Genomic DNA, 20,661 nt, shown 5'->3' with positions numbered 1-20,661 from the left:
TAAACCATATAATAGCAAAAATGACTAAGACTTTATAAATTATAAATTTTATAATAGATAAATTTCATGTGTGCAATGTGAGCTCTTATGGGCCACGTGCTCTTACACATAGACTGGGTTTGATTTGAATGCGTTCAGCATTTCTATCTTTGCATTCAACAAATAAAGGCAGAATGATAGTAGCGTTTAAAGCGCGTGAGCGTCCAAACCGAACGCAGCTATAATATTAAATTGTGTCCACATAACAATTGTAAAAGTTAGTGCGAAACTAAACCACATGTATAAATATATCATATAAACGCTGTTATCATATATATATGAGATATGATCTTTATTCTTATTACTTAGTTTTTGTTGTAATAAATAAAGTATTTGTTCTAATCTTATATTGTGATTTATGCTATCAGAATTGCTAAATTTACTTATTGTATATATTAATTCAAGCTGAAAAATCCTTTGTAATTTTACAATGCATTATAATCCAAAGAGTACAATAAATTAGAATACTGCATTAATTTAAGAACGATTTATTTGATCACATTGAATATATTTCAATGATTAATTGATCATAATAATGAAGAAGAAAGATGGAAAATTCATATACAATTAATTTTTCTATATATCTTTATTTATGTCAGGAAGATGTAATTGAAATAATCATTTGGGATTTTTATGGAAAGAGACGCAATGATTAAATGATCTTGTAATATTTATGACTTTATAACAAAATATTTCTACACAGTACGCGCATTTGTGAAATTATAGTTTAGATATAAAGATATACACAATCAACTTGAAAAATAGAAAAAATATATATTGTACTTTTAATTGAACTATCAATGTTTAGTAACAAAATTATCAGTCTTAACAGATTTTGGCAAAAGATACATTGGTTGGTTCTTGTTAAATGAAAAATTATAAGAGAGAAAATTTGTCATAACTTTCTAAATAATCTCTGTTGTTTTCAAATATGTATATAGCTGCAAAAAAATAAATAATATTCAATATATGTAATATACCAATAACCAACCTTTTTAATATAAATATTTATTTTATTTAGTCGCGTTTGTTAAATCAACACTATATACATGAAATATTATGGACAAAATATTAAATGCAGTATAAATAAATGCAATTTGATTTTATATAATGGTCACAATCTTTTTTTTTCTTTTATCTTTATCAAGTAGCAAAAGTCATTTTTGTTTCAGCAATCTATGACCCACAGGATATTAATTCCAGATGATCCTGCATTAACTCGTCCTAACATGCCGTGATCTCGCGTTTTGACTATGTATAAAAAGAGTAAGAGTGTATGAAACAAATTATTGCGGCCCTAAAAACATAAATATCATTATAAAACAAACATGGTATAATATATATTCATAAGATTTCAATTACCCGTTGTACTTCTTCATAATCGCTCGGAAGAGAATCGTCAGATAGTGCCAGGCTATAATGCGGTGGATTGATGGATTGACAGACTATTATCGGACCCTTATTTCGCGGCAATTCCATTCCAGATCTCGCCATATATCTCGATGTAAATGGCCTGGCGTCTGGCTGATCCAAAGGCGCTTCCAATTGTGTGTCCATGTAGGTTGAAATTAAATGCATTATTATCTGCAAAAGACATATAGAATGTCAGAAAAAATAAAAATTTCTAGAAGAGCTACAATCTCTTAGATACAAAGAATTTATAATTATTATAATTTATTCTCTATACGCTTACTGCGGAATCAGTTGGCAAGCTAGAATCCCACTCTTTACCATTGTGAGATCCACCACCGTTCCATTTAAATTCGCTCATGGAGCCTCCTTTTGCAAGTATTTTTATTCTTTTTACGAGATATTCCTGATTATTACAGAGCTCTAGAAAGGGAACTAATGTGGGCAGAGTGGGAATCACACAGACCAAAAATTGTGCTTGTGCAAGTTTCCTGAGTCTATCGAGACCTACATGGCCTGGCTGTGAGTCGCTCAGGCCGTGACGTATTAATGTTGCACATATATTGTCTATCTCCAATGCCACACGTTCGACAACTGTCTTGCTAATCCACTAAAATATTTTATATATATATTATATATTTTAAGTATTAAACAATTCTTATTTTTTATACCATTAATTATTTTTTTGTTCTATATTGTAACTCTTACCATTCGAAGATTGGCAGTCCATTCATTTACTTTATTTGAATCAACTCTATATTTCCTCCATACATCTAGTATACCAAATGTGCCTCTAGGAGAACTTCCTTCTTCAGCAGGGCTGGTTGCTTTTGTTTTGTCTAAATAATAATTTGATTTTTTTTAAATCTTACAGAGAAAAACATACACATGACATTAAATAAATCTTAGCTTTACCTATGGTAGGTGCCAGTTGATAAGCACATCTTCTTAACAATGGTGATACCTCACCAGGACTCCGAGTAGCAGGATGAGACCAAAAAGAACTCAAGAGATTGGAAGGTTGATCGACTTTCGGGGATAATACACACTTTCTTTGCTGTTCGACTTCTTTGAGATAAGTCTCAAGTTCACATTCATCATGAATAAGATCCTCATTTGTTAAGCTACCATTTAAAGAAATGTTCGTAGATTTACTGAGTGATCCATTGGAGCACACAGTTGCTTTAGGAGATGTAAAATTACTATATTTAAAAAATGGGACTGATGTCGAATAATCCTCTTGAAAAAAAAAAAAAAAAAACAAAATATAAAAAAGCTGTTATGCATAATAAAATTTAAGACTAATTCTAGTATAATAACAAAGTATTTTGCATACTATCACTCAGAATCGAAGATCCAAGAGTCGTTGAACGTCTGCTAAGATTTATGCATGACAAATTTAATAATGGACTTGGCTCTGGAGTTGTCTGCTTCTGAGGCACCTCGTCTTTAAACAGAGGATCATCTTCTGACACTCCTAAAAGCGGCCGTTGTTTAGAGCTCAGCGTAATCGGTTTCAGATTCAGGATCGCCCAGGTATATTGTATAATATGATACACAGCATTCAAAGCAAATAATGATGCTAAGCACCACTCAATCCAATAAATCGGTTTGTATGCGAATCCACCATAAAATCTAGAAAACAGAGCCAAGCTTCAGCTAAGAATCGTTATCATTTTAAATACAACTTAAGAGAAAAAAAGTCTTACATATCAAAAATTATGATGCTAAGTAGCACACCGTTGATGAAAAACCACATGATACTGTTGCGAGCTTTGCACTGCATTTGCCGTAGATCCAGTAATTGTTGTACTTGCGGTTTGGGCGTTAAAACTCTGCAAGTAACGTATTTATCATAGATTTAGAAAAGAATAAATTCTTTATGGAATATGTCCTAACCTCATATAATAGTTTAAAGTATATATTTACCTTGCATTGGGAGAAATGCATTTCATAGGAGAGTGGAAGTTACTCATATTTACAATCTATGTCACGCTAAGTTAAGCAATTACTATTATTATTATTATTATTATTCTGAATCTGAGAAACTATTATACTATATAATTTCCCACACAATTCGCAACACCGCTTTGAACGTTTTAAAGTTGCTGCCAATCTTCAGCTTTCTATAATTTTTTCCCTTAGGAAGGAAGAATTCAATCGTTATGGAATTTTTTTTTTTAAGATTACACACATGCTTGTCCAATAGGGAAACATTTTTAGAATGTTAGCTACACTGTCATTCAAAGAAGAATGAGAGAGAGATTCTTCGAAACTTTTATTAATAATTTCAACTTTCCAGAATAATAGATAAATTTTAAGACTTTGACTACTAAATTTTGATTACTAAACATTTATAAATAGATATACAAAATATAGATATCAATTTTATTGCAGAATTCATTTTATTAAAAAATATATAACAAGATTCATTTTCAAGGTTGAGTAAGTTAACTTCTTTCTTTAATTAAATTAAGTTAAAGTTAAACAGCCTTGAAAATTTAACTTAAGATAAAAAAGTTAATCCATGACATTAATTGAATTAAAAGTTAAGTTAATGAAAAAAAGTAATTGAAAAATTAAAAATTAAATTTGTTTTATTTCATGATTTTAAGTTAACTTTTTTTTAACTAAATTAAAGTTAAAAAGTTAATTTTTTTAACTAACAAGGAGAGACTCATATATGTATTTCACGAATTTTGATCACCTTTTGCGCGATTATTCTGGAGGGCATCAAAAAATAATCTATAACGTAATAAATTGCACTTCTACAGATTTTTCGAGAAAATCGTGATTTTAAGTCACGACGATGGATCGCTTTTAAACCTCTTTATTATTTGCTTAAATATAAATAAAATATTTGAAATTATTTAAAATTAAAAATATATATCTTCGAAACGAATGTATATCTAAGCATATAATTTGAGTATAGATCTGTATAACACCAAATTACCCTGTTTTTATCCAACCTAATGTTAACTTTTAAAAAATCAAATTAAAAGTTAATATAGGGTCTTTCAATAGGGACGCTCGAAATTTGTTAGATCATAGTAGCCATGTTGTTAAAGTGACATCTGTCAAATTTGTTGTGAATTGTTTAGTAGTGTATGGCAAATCACTATGGAAGGTCATAGTGTTGAATAACGTGTGCAAATCATAAAATTTTATTATCAAAATCAGTGCTCCGTTCAAGAAACGTTCCGCGAAACATTACGTGATTTTTATCCTCGCTACAACTGTCCTGCCGAGTCGACTATTCGACGTTTGGTGGCCAAATTCGAGTCAACCTGTTCGATAAATAATTAGCCAATACCAGTACGTCGCCGAAACGCAAAGTCTGAAAACATCGCTGCTGTGCGTGAGAGTGAACGGGAAAACCCGAGGCGGTCAATTTCTCGTCGTTCACAAGAATTTGGCCTTTCTGCGACTTCAATTTGGCGAATTTTGCGTCGGGACTTGGGTCTGCACCCCTATAAAATTCAACTAACCCAGGAACTTAACGACCATAGACAACGCCGTGTGTTCGCTGATTGGATTCTGGAGCAGTTGGAAGTTAACCCAAATTTCGCCAAACAAATCATCTTTAACAATGAGGCCCATTTTTAGATGAATGGATGTGTGAACAAGCAAAATTGTCGAATTTGGGACGATACCAATCCACGCGAGATACACCAGCTTCAAATGCATCCCGAGAAAGGCACTGTTTGATGCGGATTTTGGTCTGGCGGAATTATCGGTCCATACTTCTTCCAAAACGAAGCGGGCATTGCCATAACCGTCAACGGCGAGCGCTACAGATCGATGATAAGCAACTTCTTGTGGCCTAAAATGGATGATATGGACCGATAACATGTGGTTCCAACAGGCGCTACGTGCCACACACTACATGTCACATTCTGCACGAGCGATTTGAGGGCATGGTTATCGCGCGGCGGCGATGTAAACTGGTCACCGAGATCGTGCGATTTAACGCCTTTAGACTTCTTCCTTTGGGGATATCTTAAATTGCAGATCTGTACGAATAAACCGCAAATAATTGATGCTCTCAAAGTCAACATAACAAACGCCATCCAGTAAATTCAACCAGATTTATTCGAGAAAGTCATCGAAAATTGGACCGCCTGAATATGTGTCACCAAGCGAAGCCGCGGCGGACACTTGAGCGACGTTATATTCCATACTTAATGCCATAAAATATTCTTTCGAATAAAAAAAAAATTGAGTGGATATCTCACATACAACTTGTTTTATTTATATTTAAAAATCGAGCGTCCTTATTGAAAGACCCTTTAGTTACCAATAAAATATAATTATATAAAGTTAAAAGTTAAAAGTCTAAAATATAACTAAATGAAATTAAAATTAATTAACTTTTTAATTTAATAATTTAACCTTGTTTATTTTATACTTAGATTAACGATACAATAATTATTTGAGAATTATAACCTCCTATATATATTTTTTAATCAGTAACTCTTATTAGTACTTTTAATCAGTTCAGCTTCCTTTTATGTATATCACATTACATTTAACACTTGACCAATTTTACAAGAAGCTTATTTTTAGTAATGTTATCACCTACAGAACATAGCACATCTTCAATCATTCCATCGATGGACGCCTTAATAATATGCTGTAAATAAAAAGATATTAGCAAAATCATATACGTATCGCGTTAACATTAATAATGTAGAACCAATAAATTCACCTCCATTTTCATAGCGACAATAACAAGCAATGAATCGCCCTTCTTTACTACATCTCCCTTATTAATGAAGATCTTATCAACTAATCCAGGTATTGGACTTAGAGTCGTGTATGGATTTTGCTCCGCTTGGCTCGTAATCGCAGTCACGAATTTGGGAGTGGGAATAATCAATTGCCATTCACGATCCTATAAATAAACATCTCATAGAACTATATATAGTATATTATAGAACTATATATAATATATTATAGTATATTATAGTATATTAAACACTATGCAATTAACTACCTTGGTGAATATGTATAATTTATTATTAAGTTTCACCGTTCGTGCTTTAATAATAATTCCGTCAATTTCTGCAAACAATTCTAAAGCACCATCAGTCTTCTTTAAAGTACCAGTTACTTTCCTCCAGGGTCCTAATCTGTTGACTCTCATTAGATATACGTCCGGTTCGACATATTTCACTTCCACTATGTTATTCTCTTTTTCAACATCGAAAAGAAACGTACGCTTCAACACATGATTTAATCTTAGTCCAGTTTCCACAGCAAACGGAGTAAAAGGATCCTTTGTTTCTAAGGATGTGCTTAATGACTCTATATCCTCATATAGAATTGAGGCGAGAGTTCCCTGTATCAATATTTTGTTAGAGGTATGTAACTTAGGGAATAGTTGTTCAAAGTTCTCCTCAATAAATCCCGTGTGCACTTCGCCACTTTGAAATTTCGAATGCTCACATAGATCTTTAATAAATTGTATGTTGGTATCCAAACCAGCGATCTGCAAATATAATTTTCCAAAAATAAATATCTAAATAAGGCTTATTGAATTAAAATTTAAAGAATATTAGATAATTAAGTGACACTATATATTTTTATCTGCAAGCGACAACCACTGTCGCTTTAACAAATTATTACGTGTAATATGATTATTATGCTGTAAATTTTTATTTTTAAATCCATTAAGGATGATCTAATGTAAGGCCAAATATTTAGATATCGAATTAATATAATTTTTTTTCATAATATATTGTAATTTATTAAGCATTAACTTCGTGCCTGACTCATTGCTCTTTTTGTGACACAAGTTTAATAAATAATTATTTCAATTAAATGTAATTATTTTATCTGGCATTGTACAATCTACAATGTAATCAGCCTTTATGAATTTTATTTTCAATTTTTTAATCACACTACTTACGTTGTATTCACTGAGCTTTGATATAAGTACATTGAGAGCTTCGCTTCTATCTTTTCCCCAGATCACTAATTTCGCTATCATCGGGTCATAATGTACAGATACTTCGTCGTTTTGTCGTACTCCAGTTTCGACTCTGACATTATCCGTTGCTTCAGGAGGCTTTAAATACAAAAGCTGACCTGCTCCTGGTAAGAAATCATTCCTTGGATTCTGTGATATCATAACAACGATAAATCCATTCAATAATAAATTAAATTGCGCTTATATTACACTTATTTGTCATGTGAGACATAAATAGACATAATATGATAGCGCTTACCTCAGCATAAATTCTTGCTTCGAATGCATGACCGTTAAGTGTAATCTGTTCTTGTTTGAGCGGGAGTTCTTCACCACTAGCAACTCTCAATTGCCATTCAACCAGATCCAAACCGGTAATTGCCTCGGTAACAGGATGTTCTACCTGAAGACGTGTATTCATTTCCATAAAGTAAAAACTGTGATTGTTCCGATCCATTATGAATTCTACCGTTCCAGCACCCACATATCCTACAGCTTTAGCTGCACGGAGAGCTGCTTCGCCCAGTTCTTGCCTGAGCTGTTGGGAAATGCCAGGCTGTAAAATAGAGTTATATATAATTGTTTTAGTCTCTTCTATTATTCCATAAATCTCAATAATAAAGATACATACAGCAGGCGCTTCTTCAATCACTTTCTGATGTCTTCTTTGCACAGAACAATCTCTTTCAAACAGAAAAACGGCATTCCCATGTTTGTCAGCAAAAATCTGTACTTCTACATGCCTAGGTTCGGCGACATATTTTTCCAGAAGCACTGCCGAATCACCGAATGCTTTCTCGGATTCAGTTCTTGCCGATTCCAATGCCTCAACGAAATCGGATTCTTTCTGAGCGATTCTCATACCTTTTCCACCACCACCGCGCACGGCCTTGATCATCAACGGAAAGCCAATCTTCCTGGCTTCCGCCAATAGAGTTTCATTCATCTGATCATCACCATGATATCCTACAAACATGCAGAATATTAGAAAGAAAATTCAATAAAAATAACATATGATCTTAGTTATCTGACATATATTCTTTTATGTAAGTTTAATTTTTTAGTTATCATACATTATATAGTTCTGTTTCATTTATATTCAACTTATTGTTATATTTATACATGTATTGTTTAATTTTAACTGTGTCGTTTATATAGTTACAAAAAACAGAATGTACTTTTTCTTTGATTGACATCTTGACGTTTTTTTTTATCATGTAAGTCTAATTATTTATTATTTATCTTGTATGTCCCATTTTAATTCTAATTTTATAATTTTATAATTTTATAATAATTTGATACAGTTAATTTGGTAATTATTTTGAAATATGCTTGAGCTCCATAATTTCTTACTGCAGCAAAAGACAGGGCTACAAATCGCTTTATTCGATTTATAATTGTATTATATTAGGTATTTACTATCAACGTTCTTTATTGTTATATTAATTTAAGTTGATTAAGATATTAAGAAGAATTCACATTAGGAACGAAACGTCTGTACATTTTGTATTAAATAATAAATAATTTGTACGCGGACATCCAGTGCTTGGCTCGCATCAATTTTCTTTGAGAAAGATAATTGTTTTAATATATATAGGATAGAAAAAAACATTTACCTTCTATGATAGGAACTCCAGCTTTAGTCATGATAGCTTTTGAGGTATTCTTTATACCCATATCTCGTATGGCACTAGCTGGAGGACCAATAAATATAATATTCTCCTTCTGACATAACTGTGCAAATTCTGTATTCTCCGAAAGGAATCCGTATCCAGGATGCACGGCTTGACATTTTGCCTGCTTGGCCACTGATATAATCTTGTCTTTTCGCAAGTAACTCTGACTAGATTGAGCTGCACCGATACAATAAGCTTCATCAGCTTGTTCCACGTGCATAGAATTCCTGTCGGCTTCGCTGTAGACAGTCACGGTCCTTATACCAAGTTTCTTGGCAGTTTTTATTATACGACATGCTATCTCTCCGCGGTTTGCTATCAGAATCTGTTAAAATAGATCCACATTACGGTAAACATGTCTCTTATATGATTCTAGTCATTCTAAAAACTGACCTTGTTAATTTTGTTAATCTGTGAAACCGATTGATGTGAATTTCGGGCGTACGAGGTTAGCTGACTCCTATGATTACGTTAGTGTATAATTAATACGTGATTTATAAATAATGAGCACAACAAAAGAACTGAGAAGATGCTGTATGCTACTTGCCTGTGAAACACTGACTTTAATTTTCCAAAATGATACATAATTTGTATGTTCCAATGCGATGAATACATAATAAGCAGCTAATCTAATAAACGTACTTTCCTAAGTTTATTTATCTTTCCTTTTTGTGCTAGTCATTGTCAGTGTTATCAACTCTGATAAACACCATGTGCTTGAATATCATGTGATTATTCTTATCAGTCACCTATGACATCATGCTTATTTATAAATTATAACTTGATCCTTTGAAGAATATATTTAACAAAAATTCTTGTAAAGATTATAGCAATAAAATTGTAACGTTAAAATAAGTCCAAAGTATTGTATAAATTTTTAAAACAAATTTTTTAAGTCATCTATTTAATAACAATTTATATTATCATTCAAAGGAAATGATCTTTTCGAATTTATTCAATTTATTTTTTTCCGGCTGCTAAAAATTTTCAATTAAGGAAATTTAAAAAAAAAAGACAATAAAATGCTGCAATCATATTGTCTCACCTCTATGTTTTATTAAAAAAATAGAGATTCTGAATATTTAGATACAAAGGTAAAGAGGATGATAATGCAGAAACCTGCCTAAAAAAGGAAGCATAATAAAATGACAAAATTTGAAAAAAATAGAAAAAAAATTATATAAAACATTAGTTAATATTATGATTACAATTATTGCTACTCATAGTTCAGCATTTAAATTAAATCTTTTAACACAAAAATAAAAAAATATGAGATTAATAATTTTAAATTAATTTTAATTTCGATTAAAATTACTTTTTATCCTTTTCTAATTTTTAGAATTACAAAAAACAAAAAATAAATTGAACAGAGATAAAGTTAATTTTACATTTGTGGAATTCAGCCTAATAAAGAAAAAAGTTAACAATATCAACACATAGATCTCAATTTGTACAAAACTAGGATGTAAAAATAAAATAATTAAGAACTTATTTCCATAACAATATGTATGATCTAAAGACACCATAGTATTTCGGCAAGCGAAGCGTCGTAAGACACTGCTATATAATATATCTATAGTACATATAAAGATATCTCCCCTAATTTTTATAACTTGCTAATACACAACTGCAATTCCTTCTCTGCAGGAAATGCCGCGAATCGTTTATTTACATATTCATCCGTTACATCGGTCAAGGATGATGGCTTCCATATTGGTTTTTGATCTTTGTCAACTAAAAGAGCTCTGACACCTAGAAATAAAATATTGATCTAAAAATACAACCTGCAAAATGTGTACCTAAAATTTCATCTTATTACCTTCGTAGAAATCACCATCTCTGGTTAAAGCGGTACAGGCCAATCTATATTCAGTTTTTAAACAATCTGCTAAAGATTTTTCTTTTCCTTCATCAATCGCTTTTTTGGTGATTTTGAGAGAAGATGGAGACATTTTAAGCAATATTTCTATATTCTTTTGTGCCCAGTCCGAATTATCTTTCTTCAGTCTTAATATAAAAAACAAATTATATGTTTTATTGTATTACAAGTGAAAAAATATTAATTTAACTTTTTAATAATTTTAGCTTACCTTTCAATTATCTCTTCAACGGTTGGAGCAGAAAAACAATTTTCTATCTGTGACATATGAGGTGCTAAGCTGAATTCATGATTTAATTTTTGTTGATACTTATTTAAAATGGGCTCAATGTCGACTTTACGCAACGCAAATAAATCGTGTTTTAAATCTGCGAGTTTCTCTGATGGTACAAAATGCGTCGCAATACCAGCAAGGAAAACATCGAAACCTTCATAAAACATATAACTTATAAATGTCTGTTCATGTACATACAATAGAATTCTAAATAGAACTGAAGTTATACCTTTCAATCTGTGTCCTGTTAAACCTAAATATAAACCCAGTCTGCCTTTTAATCTGGATAAAAAGTAAGTTGCACCAACATCAGGAAACAATCCTATTGCCGTTTCTGGCATAGCAAACAGAGTTTTCTCCGTAGCAATTCTATACTTGCCGTGTATAGATAATCCAACACCACCTCCCATTGTTATCCCATTGATGATAGCAATATAAGGCTTCTTATATGTTCCAATCAAATGATCTAAACTAGAAACAAAAGAAAAAATCATTCTGCTCTCACAAGTAGATAAAAGATGCATTTATTCTTGAACAGACACTTACGTATACTCTGTCCTGAAAAATTCTTCGCCCTGTAGATGCCCTGCTGATTCATTCAATGACAAGACAAGTGCTTTGACATCACCACCCGCGCAAAACGCTTTCTCACCCATACCTTCTATTATTACCAGCTTCTTTGAAGACTCCCATTGTTTGAGGATAGAATATATTTTTTGAACCATGGACAAATTTATAGAATTCAACGCTTTAGGTCGATTTAAAACTATTATGCCATTATTCCCAACCTTTTATATACAAAATAAATATAATCTTAAATAATTCTGATAAATTAATAATATTTGATAAATATAAAACATCTTAATCATAATAATATGCAAACATACTTCTTTTGTAATGACTTCATCCATGTTTATTTGTACATTGGATGTTTCTTTAATGTTTGTAGATACTAAAATTACAGGATTAGAGATCTAGTTACAATTTAGAAAGAGAATGATGATATAAACATTAAATAATATCTCAATAATGATATAAATATCTAAAGTCTAAAAGGATTCTTTTATGTACATTTCAAATTGATATGCTAAAAAGAAAAATATCACTGTGTATTATAGATAGAAAATATTTAATATTTGACAGAAATGTTTGTGTGAAAAATGAATAAAATCATCAGTAATTACATCGAAGACATAGAAAATGTATCATCACCTGTAACAGATCCTGACGTCATCAATCGTCTAACAGTAGCATGTGCGATTGTAACACTAACGCTCGAAGAATATAATTTTTCTGCAAAGCACCGTATCTAAATAAAATAATGATATATTACATCAGTTACCTGACAGGCAAAATTCTAATTTATACATTAAATCAAAATTACCATATTTGTAATCTGAATGCTAAGTGTTAAAATAATATAAAATATGTAATTGCTGATTATCGCTATTGATATTGCAAAAATATTCTTCACTTTTAGAGTCGATTGTAACAAAAATATATATACAGTAATGAATTCTGATGTATTCATTTAGCTGATTGGTACAACAATAAATCAGTATGTCTACACATGGCTGTGTTTCAAATTCACTGCCAGCGCTGAAAATCTACAGTTTACGTTATGTATACTATACTATACTGCCCGTATTCAATATCCTCTAACAATGATGTTAGCGGATTAACATGCTATAATTTACGTTACGCATACTATAGAATTTTAGAGATAGCGAGAAGCACAGACTTTTGCATAACGAATAACACGTAATGCATAAGAAAATGTACCAATCAAAGTTCCTTTCCATTCCTTCGTTTCCTTTCTTTCCATGAAATAAAGAACTCTGATTGGTTGAATTTCTTATGCATTACGTGTTATGCGTAATGCAAGAATCTGTGCTCTCCGCTGTATAAATCTTTAACACTGGCAATGAATTTTAGAACACAGTACCGTCAATTCAGAATATGGATATCCATATGGATGGATATGGATTGGTAAGTATAACCACTAACGAAATACTATTAAAGACTGACATCCTTATAGGTTGCGTTCCAAAATTCTGTCAAATCGAATATTGTTTTATCCTTGTTATTAAATGTTGAATAAAGAGTACTCGGAGTTGACTGAATCAAGTTTTTTCGAACGCACTCATGGAAGCTCGTTCTTGTGAATATTAAAGTAATTAAAAGTTAAAAACTGATAATATTGTACTAATTTTATGATTTATTAGTTTAGTAGACGTAATTATGTATTTATAACTCAATAATATCCTATTTTTTTTTTAAATTGTGATTTCAATATTGTCGTCAAAATTTGATTTTCAACAGAGACGATCGCAGGGAAAAAAATTATAATTTTTCTGCAATATATAGAATATTATAGCTTTATAAGTATGCATATTTATTTATGGAACATTTATGCAATAAAAAATCATAAATTTAATAATGTATGAGTTAAATATTTATGTTAATAAATTTGTATCAATTGTCGATAATGTCAGCATTCTTCAATTATCTCTTCGGGATTCTTTTTATACGTCGAAAATTTGCCCAGGATTGACACTCTTTAATAGTATCTCATCGATGGTATAACCTGGTATAATTTACCTACTTTCTAAAGGATAGATTCCTGCATTATCATTTACATTATCAAGATCGAAACCATTTGAGATTATACTTTTTATTTAAAAATGTTAATGCAAAAATAAGAGGAATAATCTCCAGTGGCTTTGATAATGAAAATATTATCCAGGATGATCCTGAACAATATTCAAAAGATTTTAATCGTCGGTCGGACATTTTGTTAATGCCAGCAGTACTGTAACTTTCAAGTCTTATAATTTAAAACGTAATAAAAAATAAATATATTATAATGTTTTGTAAGACTCTTGACACCAGCTATTAGAATTCTGAAATAAAAAGGGTGTTCCTTAAACAAATCGACGTGACTTGATATTGACGACGCTACTCAAGGTTAAACTGTTAACATCATTAAATACATCACTTTATATATTGCAAAATTTATCTGAAACATTTTTCTCAAAAGCATACTTTTCGAAATATTCAATCGATCCGGGACATATAATACTTTGGGACATATAATACCGGGACATATAATACTTTGTATAACACATACATATATATCTCAATGTAAACTAAACAGGCTATAATTATATGTATTGTATATTTATGTTTACGCAATTCTTTTGCTATGACTAGTTGCTAAAGGCTAGATAGAGTATTCCCTGGTGAAAATTTTTCTCATAATTTTTGTACGAATTGTAACATTTTTCAGAAATACTCAGAAATATTCAGAAAATTTACATCTTCGCTCAAAATTTTTCATACAAGTGAATTCTATAATATTCTGAAATTTCTCATCCCATAATTTTTAAAAAGTATTTTAAAATTTTTTAGATTTTATAAAATTTTATCAAAAATTATACTTATAAAAAATATTAAAAATTTTATATATTTCATTTAAATATTTCATAATTAACATATATAAAAAATTCTGAGAAAAGATGTAGATTTTTTGAGAAATGTTCCAATTCGTATAAAATGTCACAAACTTAAAAAATTATAGAAAAATTCTAAAAAATTATATAAAAAATTCTGAGAAAAATTTTTATTAGGGCATTTGATATTGATGTGTGTGTGTGTGTGTGTGTGTGTGTGTGTGTATTAGCAAATATAAGGACCCCATTCGTCGCTTCCGTAGTATTTTATGATTCCAACCCTCTCTGCTGTGCGTGCATACATGCGTGCGTGTATGCGTGGATAGTTGTAAAATGTGAATGCGTTTGCGCGCGCACACACGCTCGCACACACAAACATGATGTGCAAACTCCGACCGAGAGGAACCTCCTCGTGATGCCTCGGACGCAAATGCCGGCGGAACATAACTAAAATCTTGCAAAATATAGGATCCACTTTGGAACGTATAACTCGATCAGCTCCTAGAAAAGCTGGAACAATTTTCTTTTCATTATTTTAAAGAAAAAATTCTCAGCTTTAAAACTGATTTGGTGACGTTTTTCACCTCGTTGTTGATTTGCTCGTGAAAGGCTGCAATATCATGACATTCAAGACTCTACACTCCATTTTTTCAAAAAAACAGTTTAACAAGAAAATTTTACTTAAGCCATTTGAAAGTAGAGGCTAAAACGCGCCAAGAAAAATATATTCTGTGATTCCTGAAAACCGAGATATTAGTTTCTTAAAATCAACAAATTTGCGGTTTTAAAGTGCTCCTCTAATTTTTTTGTGTGAGAGTGAGATTGGTATTTATAGTCCAGCAAGTTTCTAAATTAAATCCTTTAATACAAAAATAAAAAAAATATACGAGATTAACCAATTTAAGATTAATTTTAATCTCAATTAAACTCTTAAAATTAGAAAAAATAAAAAATAAATTGAATAGATAAAGTTAATTTTACATTTGTAGAAATACAGCATAGAAAAGAAAAAAATTAACAATGTCAATGATTTTACTATAGATCTCATTTTGTATAAAATCAGGATTAAAAACAAAGTAGAAACCTGTTTCTATAACAATATGTATATATATTTATATATATCCACAGTACATATAAAAAAATATCTTTTAATTTTCATAATTTGCTGGTTCACAACTGTAATTCCTTCTCTGCAGGAAATGTCGCGAATCGTTTATTTACATATTCATCCGTTACATCGGCCAAACATGATGGCTTCCATATCGGTTTCTGATCTTTGTCAACTAGAAGAGCTCTGACACCTAGAATTACAATATTGATCCAAGAATACAACTTGGAAGATGCACCTAAAATTTCATCTTATTACCTTCATAGAAATCACCATCTCTGGTTAAAGCAGTACATGCCAATCTATATTCGGTCTTTAAACAATCTGCTAAAGATTTTTCTTTTCCTTCATCAATCGCTTTTTTGGTGATTTTGAGAGAAGATGGAGACATTTTAAGCAATATTTCTATATTCTTTTGTGCCCAGTCCGAATTATCTTTCTTCAGCCTTAATATAAAAAACAAATTATATCTTTTACTGTATTACAAGTGAAAAAATATTAATTTAACTTTTTAATAACTTTAGCTTACCTTTCAATTATCTCTTCAACGGTTGGAGCAGAAAAACAATTTTCTATCTGTGACATATGAGGTACTAAGCTGAATTCATGATTTAATTTTTGTTGATACTTATTCAAAATGGACTCAATGTCAACTCCATGCAACGCAAATAAATCGTGTTTTAAATCTGCGAGTTTCTCTGATGGTACAAAATGCGTCGCAATACCAGCAAGAAAAACATCGAAACCTTCATAAAACATCGAAACCTTCATAAAACTTATAAATGTCTATTTATGTATATAAAATTCATAATAGAATTGAAGCTATACCTTTCAATCTGTATCCTGTTAAACCTAAATATACACCTAGTTTGCCTTTCAATCTGGACAAAAAGTGAGTCACACCAGGACACAATCCTATTGCCGTTTCTGGCATAGCAAACAGAGTTTTTTCCGTGGCAATTCTGTATTTGCCGTGTATAGATAATACAACACCAGCTCCCATTGTTATCCCATCAATAATAGCAATATAAGGCTTCTTATATCTTCCAGTAAAATGATTTAAACTAAAAACAGAAGAAAAAATCATTTTGCTCACATAAGTAAATAAAAGATGCATTTACTCTTGAACAGACACTTACGTATTTATTCTTCTGAAAAATTCTTCGCCCTGTAGATGTCCTGCTGATTCATTCAATGATAAGACAAGTGCTTTGACATCACCACCCACGCAAAACACTTTCTCACCTTCTATTATTACCAGCTTCTTTGAAGACTCCCATTGTTTGAGGATAGAATATATTTTTTGAACCATGGACAAATTTATAGAATTCAACGCTTTAGGTCGATTTAAAACTATTATGCCATTATTCCCAACCTTTTATATACAAAATAAATATAATCTTAAATAATTCTGATAAATTAATAATATTTGATAAATATAAAACATCTTAATCATAATAATATGCAAACATACTTCTTTTGTAATGACTTCATCCATGTTTATTTGTACATTGGATGTTTCTTTAATGTTTGTAGATACTAAAATTACAGGATTAGAGATCTAGTTACAATTTAGAAAGAGAATGATGATATAAACATTAAATAATATCTCAATAATGATATAAATATCTAAAGTCTAAAAGGATTCTTTTATGTACATTTCAAATTGATATGCTAAAAAGAAAAATATCACTGTGTATTATAGATAGAAAATATTTAATATTTGACAGAAATGTTTGTGTGAAAAATGAATAAAATCATCAGTAATTACATCGAAGACATAGAAAATGTATCATCACCTGTAACAGATCCTGACGTCATCAATCGTCTAACAGTAGCATGTGCGATTGTAACACTAACGCTCGAAGAATATAATTTTTCTGCAAAGCACCGTATCTAAATAAAATAATGATATATTACATCAGTTACCTGACAGGCAAAATTCTAATTTATACATTAAATCAAAATTACCATATTTGTAATCTGAATGCTAAGTGTTAAAATAATATAAAATATGTAATTGCTGATTATCGCTATTGATATTGCAAAAATATTCTTCACTTTTAGAGTCGATTGTAACAAAAATATATATACAGTAATGAATTCTGATGTATTCATTTAGCTGATTGGTACAACAATAAATCAGTATGTCTACACATGGCTGTGTTTCAAATTCACTGCCAGCGCTGAAAATCTACAGTTTACGTTATGTATACTATACTATACTGCCCGTATTCAATATCCTCTAACAATGATGTTAGCGGATTAACATGCTATAATTTACGTTACGCATACTATAGAATTTTAGAGATAGCGAGAAGCACAGACTTTTGCATAACGAATAACACGTAATGCATAAGAAAATGTACCAATCAAAGTTCCTTTCCATTCCTTCGTTTCCTTTCTTTCCATGAAATAAAGAACTCTGATTGGTTGAATTTCTTATGCATTACGTGTTATGCGTAATGCAAGAATCTGTGCTCTCCGCTGTATAAATCTTTAACACTGGCAATGAATTTTAGAACACAGTACCGTCAATTCAGAATATGGATATCCATATGGATGGATATGGATTGGTAAGTATAACCACTAACGAAATACTATTAAAGACTGACATCCTTATAGGTTGCGTTCCAAAATTCTGTCAAATCGAATATTGTTTTATCCTTGTTATTAAATGTTGAATAAAGAGTACTCGGAGTTGACTGAATCAAGTTTTTTCGAACGCACTCATGGAAGCTCGTTCTTGTGAATATTAAAGTAATTAAAAGTTAAAAACTGATAATATTGTACTAATTTTATGATTTATTAGTTTAGTAGACGTAATTATGTATTTATAACTCAATAATATCCTATTTTTTTTTTAAATTGTGATTTCAATATTGTCGTCAAAATTTGATTTTCAACAGAGACGATCGCAGGGAAAAAAATTATAATTTTTCTGCAATATATAGAATATTATAGCTTTATAAGTATGCATATTTATTTATGGAACATTTATGCAATAAAAAATCATAAATTTAATAATGTATGAGTTAAATATTTATGTTAATAAATTTGTATCAATTGTCGATAATGTCAGCATTCTTCAATTATCTCTTCGGGATTCTTTTTATACGTCGAAAATTTGCCCAGGATTGACACTCTTTAATAGTATCTCATCGATGGTATAACCTGGTATAATTTACCTACTTTCTAAAGGATAGATTCCTGCATTATCATTTACATTATCAAGATCGAAACCATTTGAGATTATACTTTTTATTTAAAAATGTTAATGCAAAAATAAGAGGAATAATCTCCAGTGGCTTTGATAATGAAAATATTATCCAGGATGATCCTGAACAATATTCAAAAGATTTTAATCGTCGGTCGGACATTTTGTTAATGCCAGCAGTACTGTAACTTTCAAGTCTTATAATTTAAAACGTAATAAAAAATAAATATATTATAATGTTTTGTAAGACTCTTGACACCAGCTATTAGAATTCTGAAATAAAAAGGGTGTTCCTTAAACAAATCGACGTGACTTGATATTGACGACGCTACTCAAGGTTAAACTGTTAACATCATTAAATACATCACTTTATATATTGCAAAATTTATCTGAAACATTTTTCTCAAAAGCATACTTTTCGAAATATTCAATCGATCCGGGACATATAATACTTTGGGACATATAATACCGGGACATATAATACTTTGTATAACACATACATATATATCTCAATGTAAACTAAACAGGCTATAATTATATGTATTGTATATTTATGTTTACGCAATTCTTTTGCTATGACTAGTTGCTAAAGGCTAGATAGAGTATTCCCTGGTGAAAATTTTTCTCATAATTTTTGTACGAATTGTAACATTTTTCAGAAATACTCAGAAATATTCAGAAAATTTACATCTTCGCTCAAAATTTTTCATACAAGTGAATTCTATAATATTCTGAAATTTCTCATCCCATAATTTTTAAAAAGTATTTTAAAATTTTTTAGATTTTATAAAATTTTATCAAAAATTATACTTATAAAAAATATTAAAAATTTTATATATTTCATTTAAATATTTCATAATTAACATATATAAAAAATTCTGAGAAAAGATGTAGATTTTTTGAGAAATGTTCCAATTCGTATAAAATGTCACAAACTTAAAAAATTATAGAAAAATTCTAAAAAATTATATAAAAAATTCTGAGAAAAATTTTTATTAGGGCATTTGATATTGATGTGTGTGTGTGTGTGTGTGTGTGTGTGTGTGTATTAGCAAATATAAGGACCCCATTCGTCGCTTCCGTAGTATTTTATGATTCCAACCCTCTCTGCTGTGCGTGCATACATGCGTGCGTGTATGCGTGGATAGTTGTAAAATGTGAATGCGTTTGCGCGCGCACACACGCAGCATTAGCAGCAGAGAGGATCATTAAACACCATGGAAGTAACGAATTGTAGGACCCTTATCTCTACTGAGACAGATAGATACACACACGCGCGCACGCACGCTCGCACACACAAACATGATGTGCAAACTCCGACCGAGAGGAACCTCCTCGTGATGCCTCGGACGCAAATGCCGGCGGAACATAACTAAAATCTTGCAAAATATAGGATCCACTTTGGAACGTATAACTCGATCAGCTCCTAGAAAAGCTGGAACAATTTTCTTTTCATTATTTTAAAGAAAAAATTCTCAGCTTTAAAACTGATTTGGTGACGTTTTTCACCTCGTTGTTGATTTGCTCGTGAAAGGCTGCAATATCATGACATTCAAGACTCTACACTCCATTTTTTCAAAAAAACAGTTTAACAAGAAAATTTTACTTAAGCCATTTGAAAGTAGAGGCTAAAAC

At 30.6% G+C, this 20,661-nt stretch overlaps 4 protein-coding genes across 6 annotated transcripts in view; all 4 read right to left on the bottom strand.

The window, feature by feature from the left end:
* Positions 1 to 1,150: 1,150 nt before the first annotated feature.
* On the bottom strand, positions 1,151 to 3,533 carry LOC108686396 (transmembrane protein 209). Its single transcript, XM_018191680.1, has 8 exons — positions 3,379 to 3,533; positions 3,159 to 3,284; positions 2,786 to 3,084; positions 2,365 to 2,688; positions 2,158 to 2,288; positions 1,733 to 2,059; positions 1,402 to 1,623; positions 1,151 to 1,336 (listed from the first exon to the last, which is right to left on the bottom strand). The coding sequence occupies exons 1-8, from the start codon at positions 3,423 to 3,425 to the stop codon at positions 1,208 to 1,210; spliced, it is 1,605 nt and encodes a 534-aa protein (XP_018047169.1). The 5' UTR covers positions 3,426 to 3,533; the 3' UTR covers positions 1,151 to 1,207.
* A 2,294-nt stretch (positions 3,534 to 5,827) lies between these two features.
* LOC108686395 (methylcrotonoyl-CoA carboxylase subunit alpha, mitochondrial) lies at positions 5,828 to 10,209 on the bottom strand. Its single transcript, XM_018191679.1, has 10 exons — positions 10,142 to 10,209; positions 9,644 to 9,845; positions 9,490 to 9,556; positions 9,037 to 9,421; positions 8,052 to 8,386; positions 7,680 to 7,976; positions 7,361 to 7,570; positions 6,446 to 6,940; positions 6,158 to 6,343; positions 5,828 to 6,082 (listed from the first exon to the last, which is right to left on the bottom strand). Exons 2-10 carry the CDS (start codon positions 9,709 to 9,711, stop codon positions 5,978 to 5,980), a joined length of 2,148 nt encoding a protein of 715 aa, XP_018047168.1. The 5' UTR covers positions 9,712 to 9,845; positions 10,142 to 10,209; the 3' UTR covers positions 5,828 to 5,977.
* A 353-nt stretch (positions 10,210 to 10,562) lies between these two features.
* LOC108686402 (3-hydroxyisobutyryl-CoA hydrolase, mitochondrial-like) lies at positions 10,563 to 12,727 on the bottom strand. Of its 2 annotated transcripts, XM_018191704.1 has the most exons (8): positions 12,634 to 12,727; positions 12,462 to 12,558; positions 12,137 to 12,201; positions 11,796 to 12,037; positions 11,479 to 11,720; positions 11,187 to 11,403; positions 10,916 to 11,103; positions 10,563 to 10,848 (listed from the first exon to the last, which is right to left on the bottom strand). In XM_018191704.1, the coding sequence occupies exons 1-8, from the start codon at positions 12,634 to 12,636 to the stop codon at positions 10,703 to 10,705; spliced, it is 1,200 nt and encodes a 399-aa protein (XP_018047193.1). In that variant the 5' UTR covers positions 12,637 to 12,727; the 3' UTR covers positions 10,563 to 10,702. The 2 variants fall into 2 exon arrangements, with proteins under 2 accessions (XP_018047193.1, XP_018047194.1); XM_018191705.1 differs by lacking the exons at positions 12,137 to 12,201; positions 12,634 to 12,727 and having other exon boundaries at positions 12,462 to 12,536.
* Positions 12,728 to 15,869: 3,142 nt separating this feature from the next.
* LOC108686401 (3-hydroxyisobutyryl-CoA hydrolase, mitochondrial-like) overlaps positions 15,870 to 20,661 on the bottom strand; it is an 8,900-nt gene continuing 4,108 nt past the window's right edge. Inside the window, exons 1-8 of one of the 2 annotated variants that reach the window (XM_018191702.1) lie at positions 17,781 to 17,866; positions 17,609 to 17,705; positions 17,284 to 17,348; positions 16,949 to 17,184; positions 16,638 to 16,873; positions 16,339 to 16,555; positions 16,068 to 16,255; positions 15,870 to 16,002 (exon numbers count right to left, since the gene is read on the bottom strand). In XM_018191702.1, the coding sequence (XP_018047191.1) occupies positions 15,872 to 16,002; positions 16,068 to 16,255; positions 16,339 to 16,555; positions 16,638 to 16,873; positions 16,949 to 17,184; positions 17,284 to 17,348; positions 17,609 to 17,705; positions 17,781 to 17,783 (1,173 nt within the window). In that variant the 5' untranslated portion in view covers positions 17,784 to 17,866 and the 3' untranslated portion in view covers positions 15,870 to 15,871. Of the gene's footprint in view, positions 16,003 to 16,067; positions 16,256 to 16,338; positions 16,556 to 16,637; positions 16,874 to 16,948; positions 17,185 to 17,283; positions 17,349 to 17,608; positions 17,706 to 17,780; positions 17,867 to 20,661 lie in introns of those variants that run through there. The other variant, XM_018191701.1, reaches the window with a different exon arrangement.

This window comes from Atta colombica, unplaced genomic scaffold, assembly GCF_001594045.1.
Source record: "Atta colombica isolate Treedump-2 unplaced genomic scaffold, Acol1.0 scaffold179, whole genome shotgun sequence".
Taxonomy (NCBI): Eukaryota; Metazoa; Arthropoda; class Insecta; order Hymenoptera; family Formicidae; genus Atta; species Atta colombica.
The sequence above is the reverse complement of the archived record's forward strand: the minus strand, read 5'-3'. Positions and strand labels throughout refer to the sequence as shown.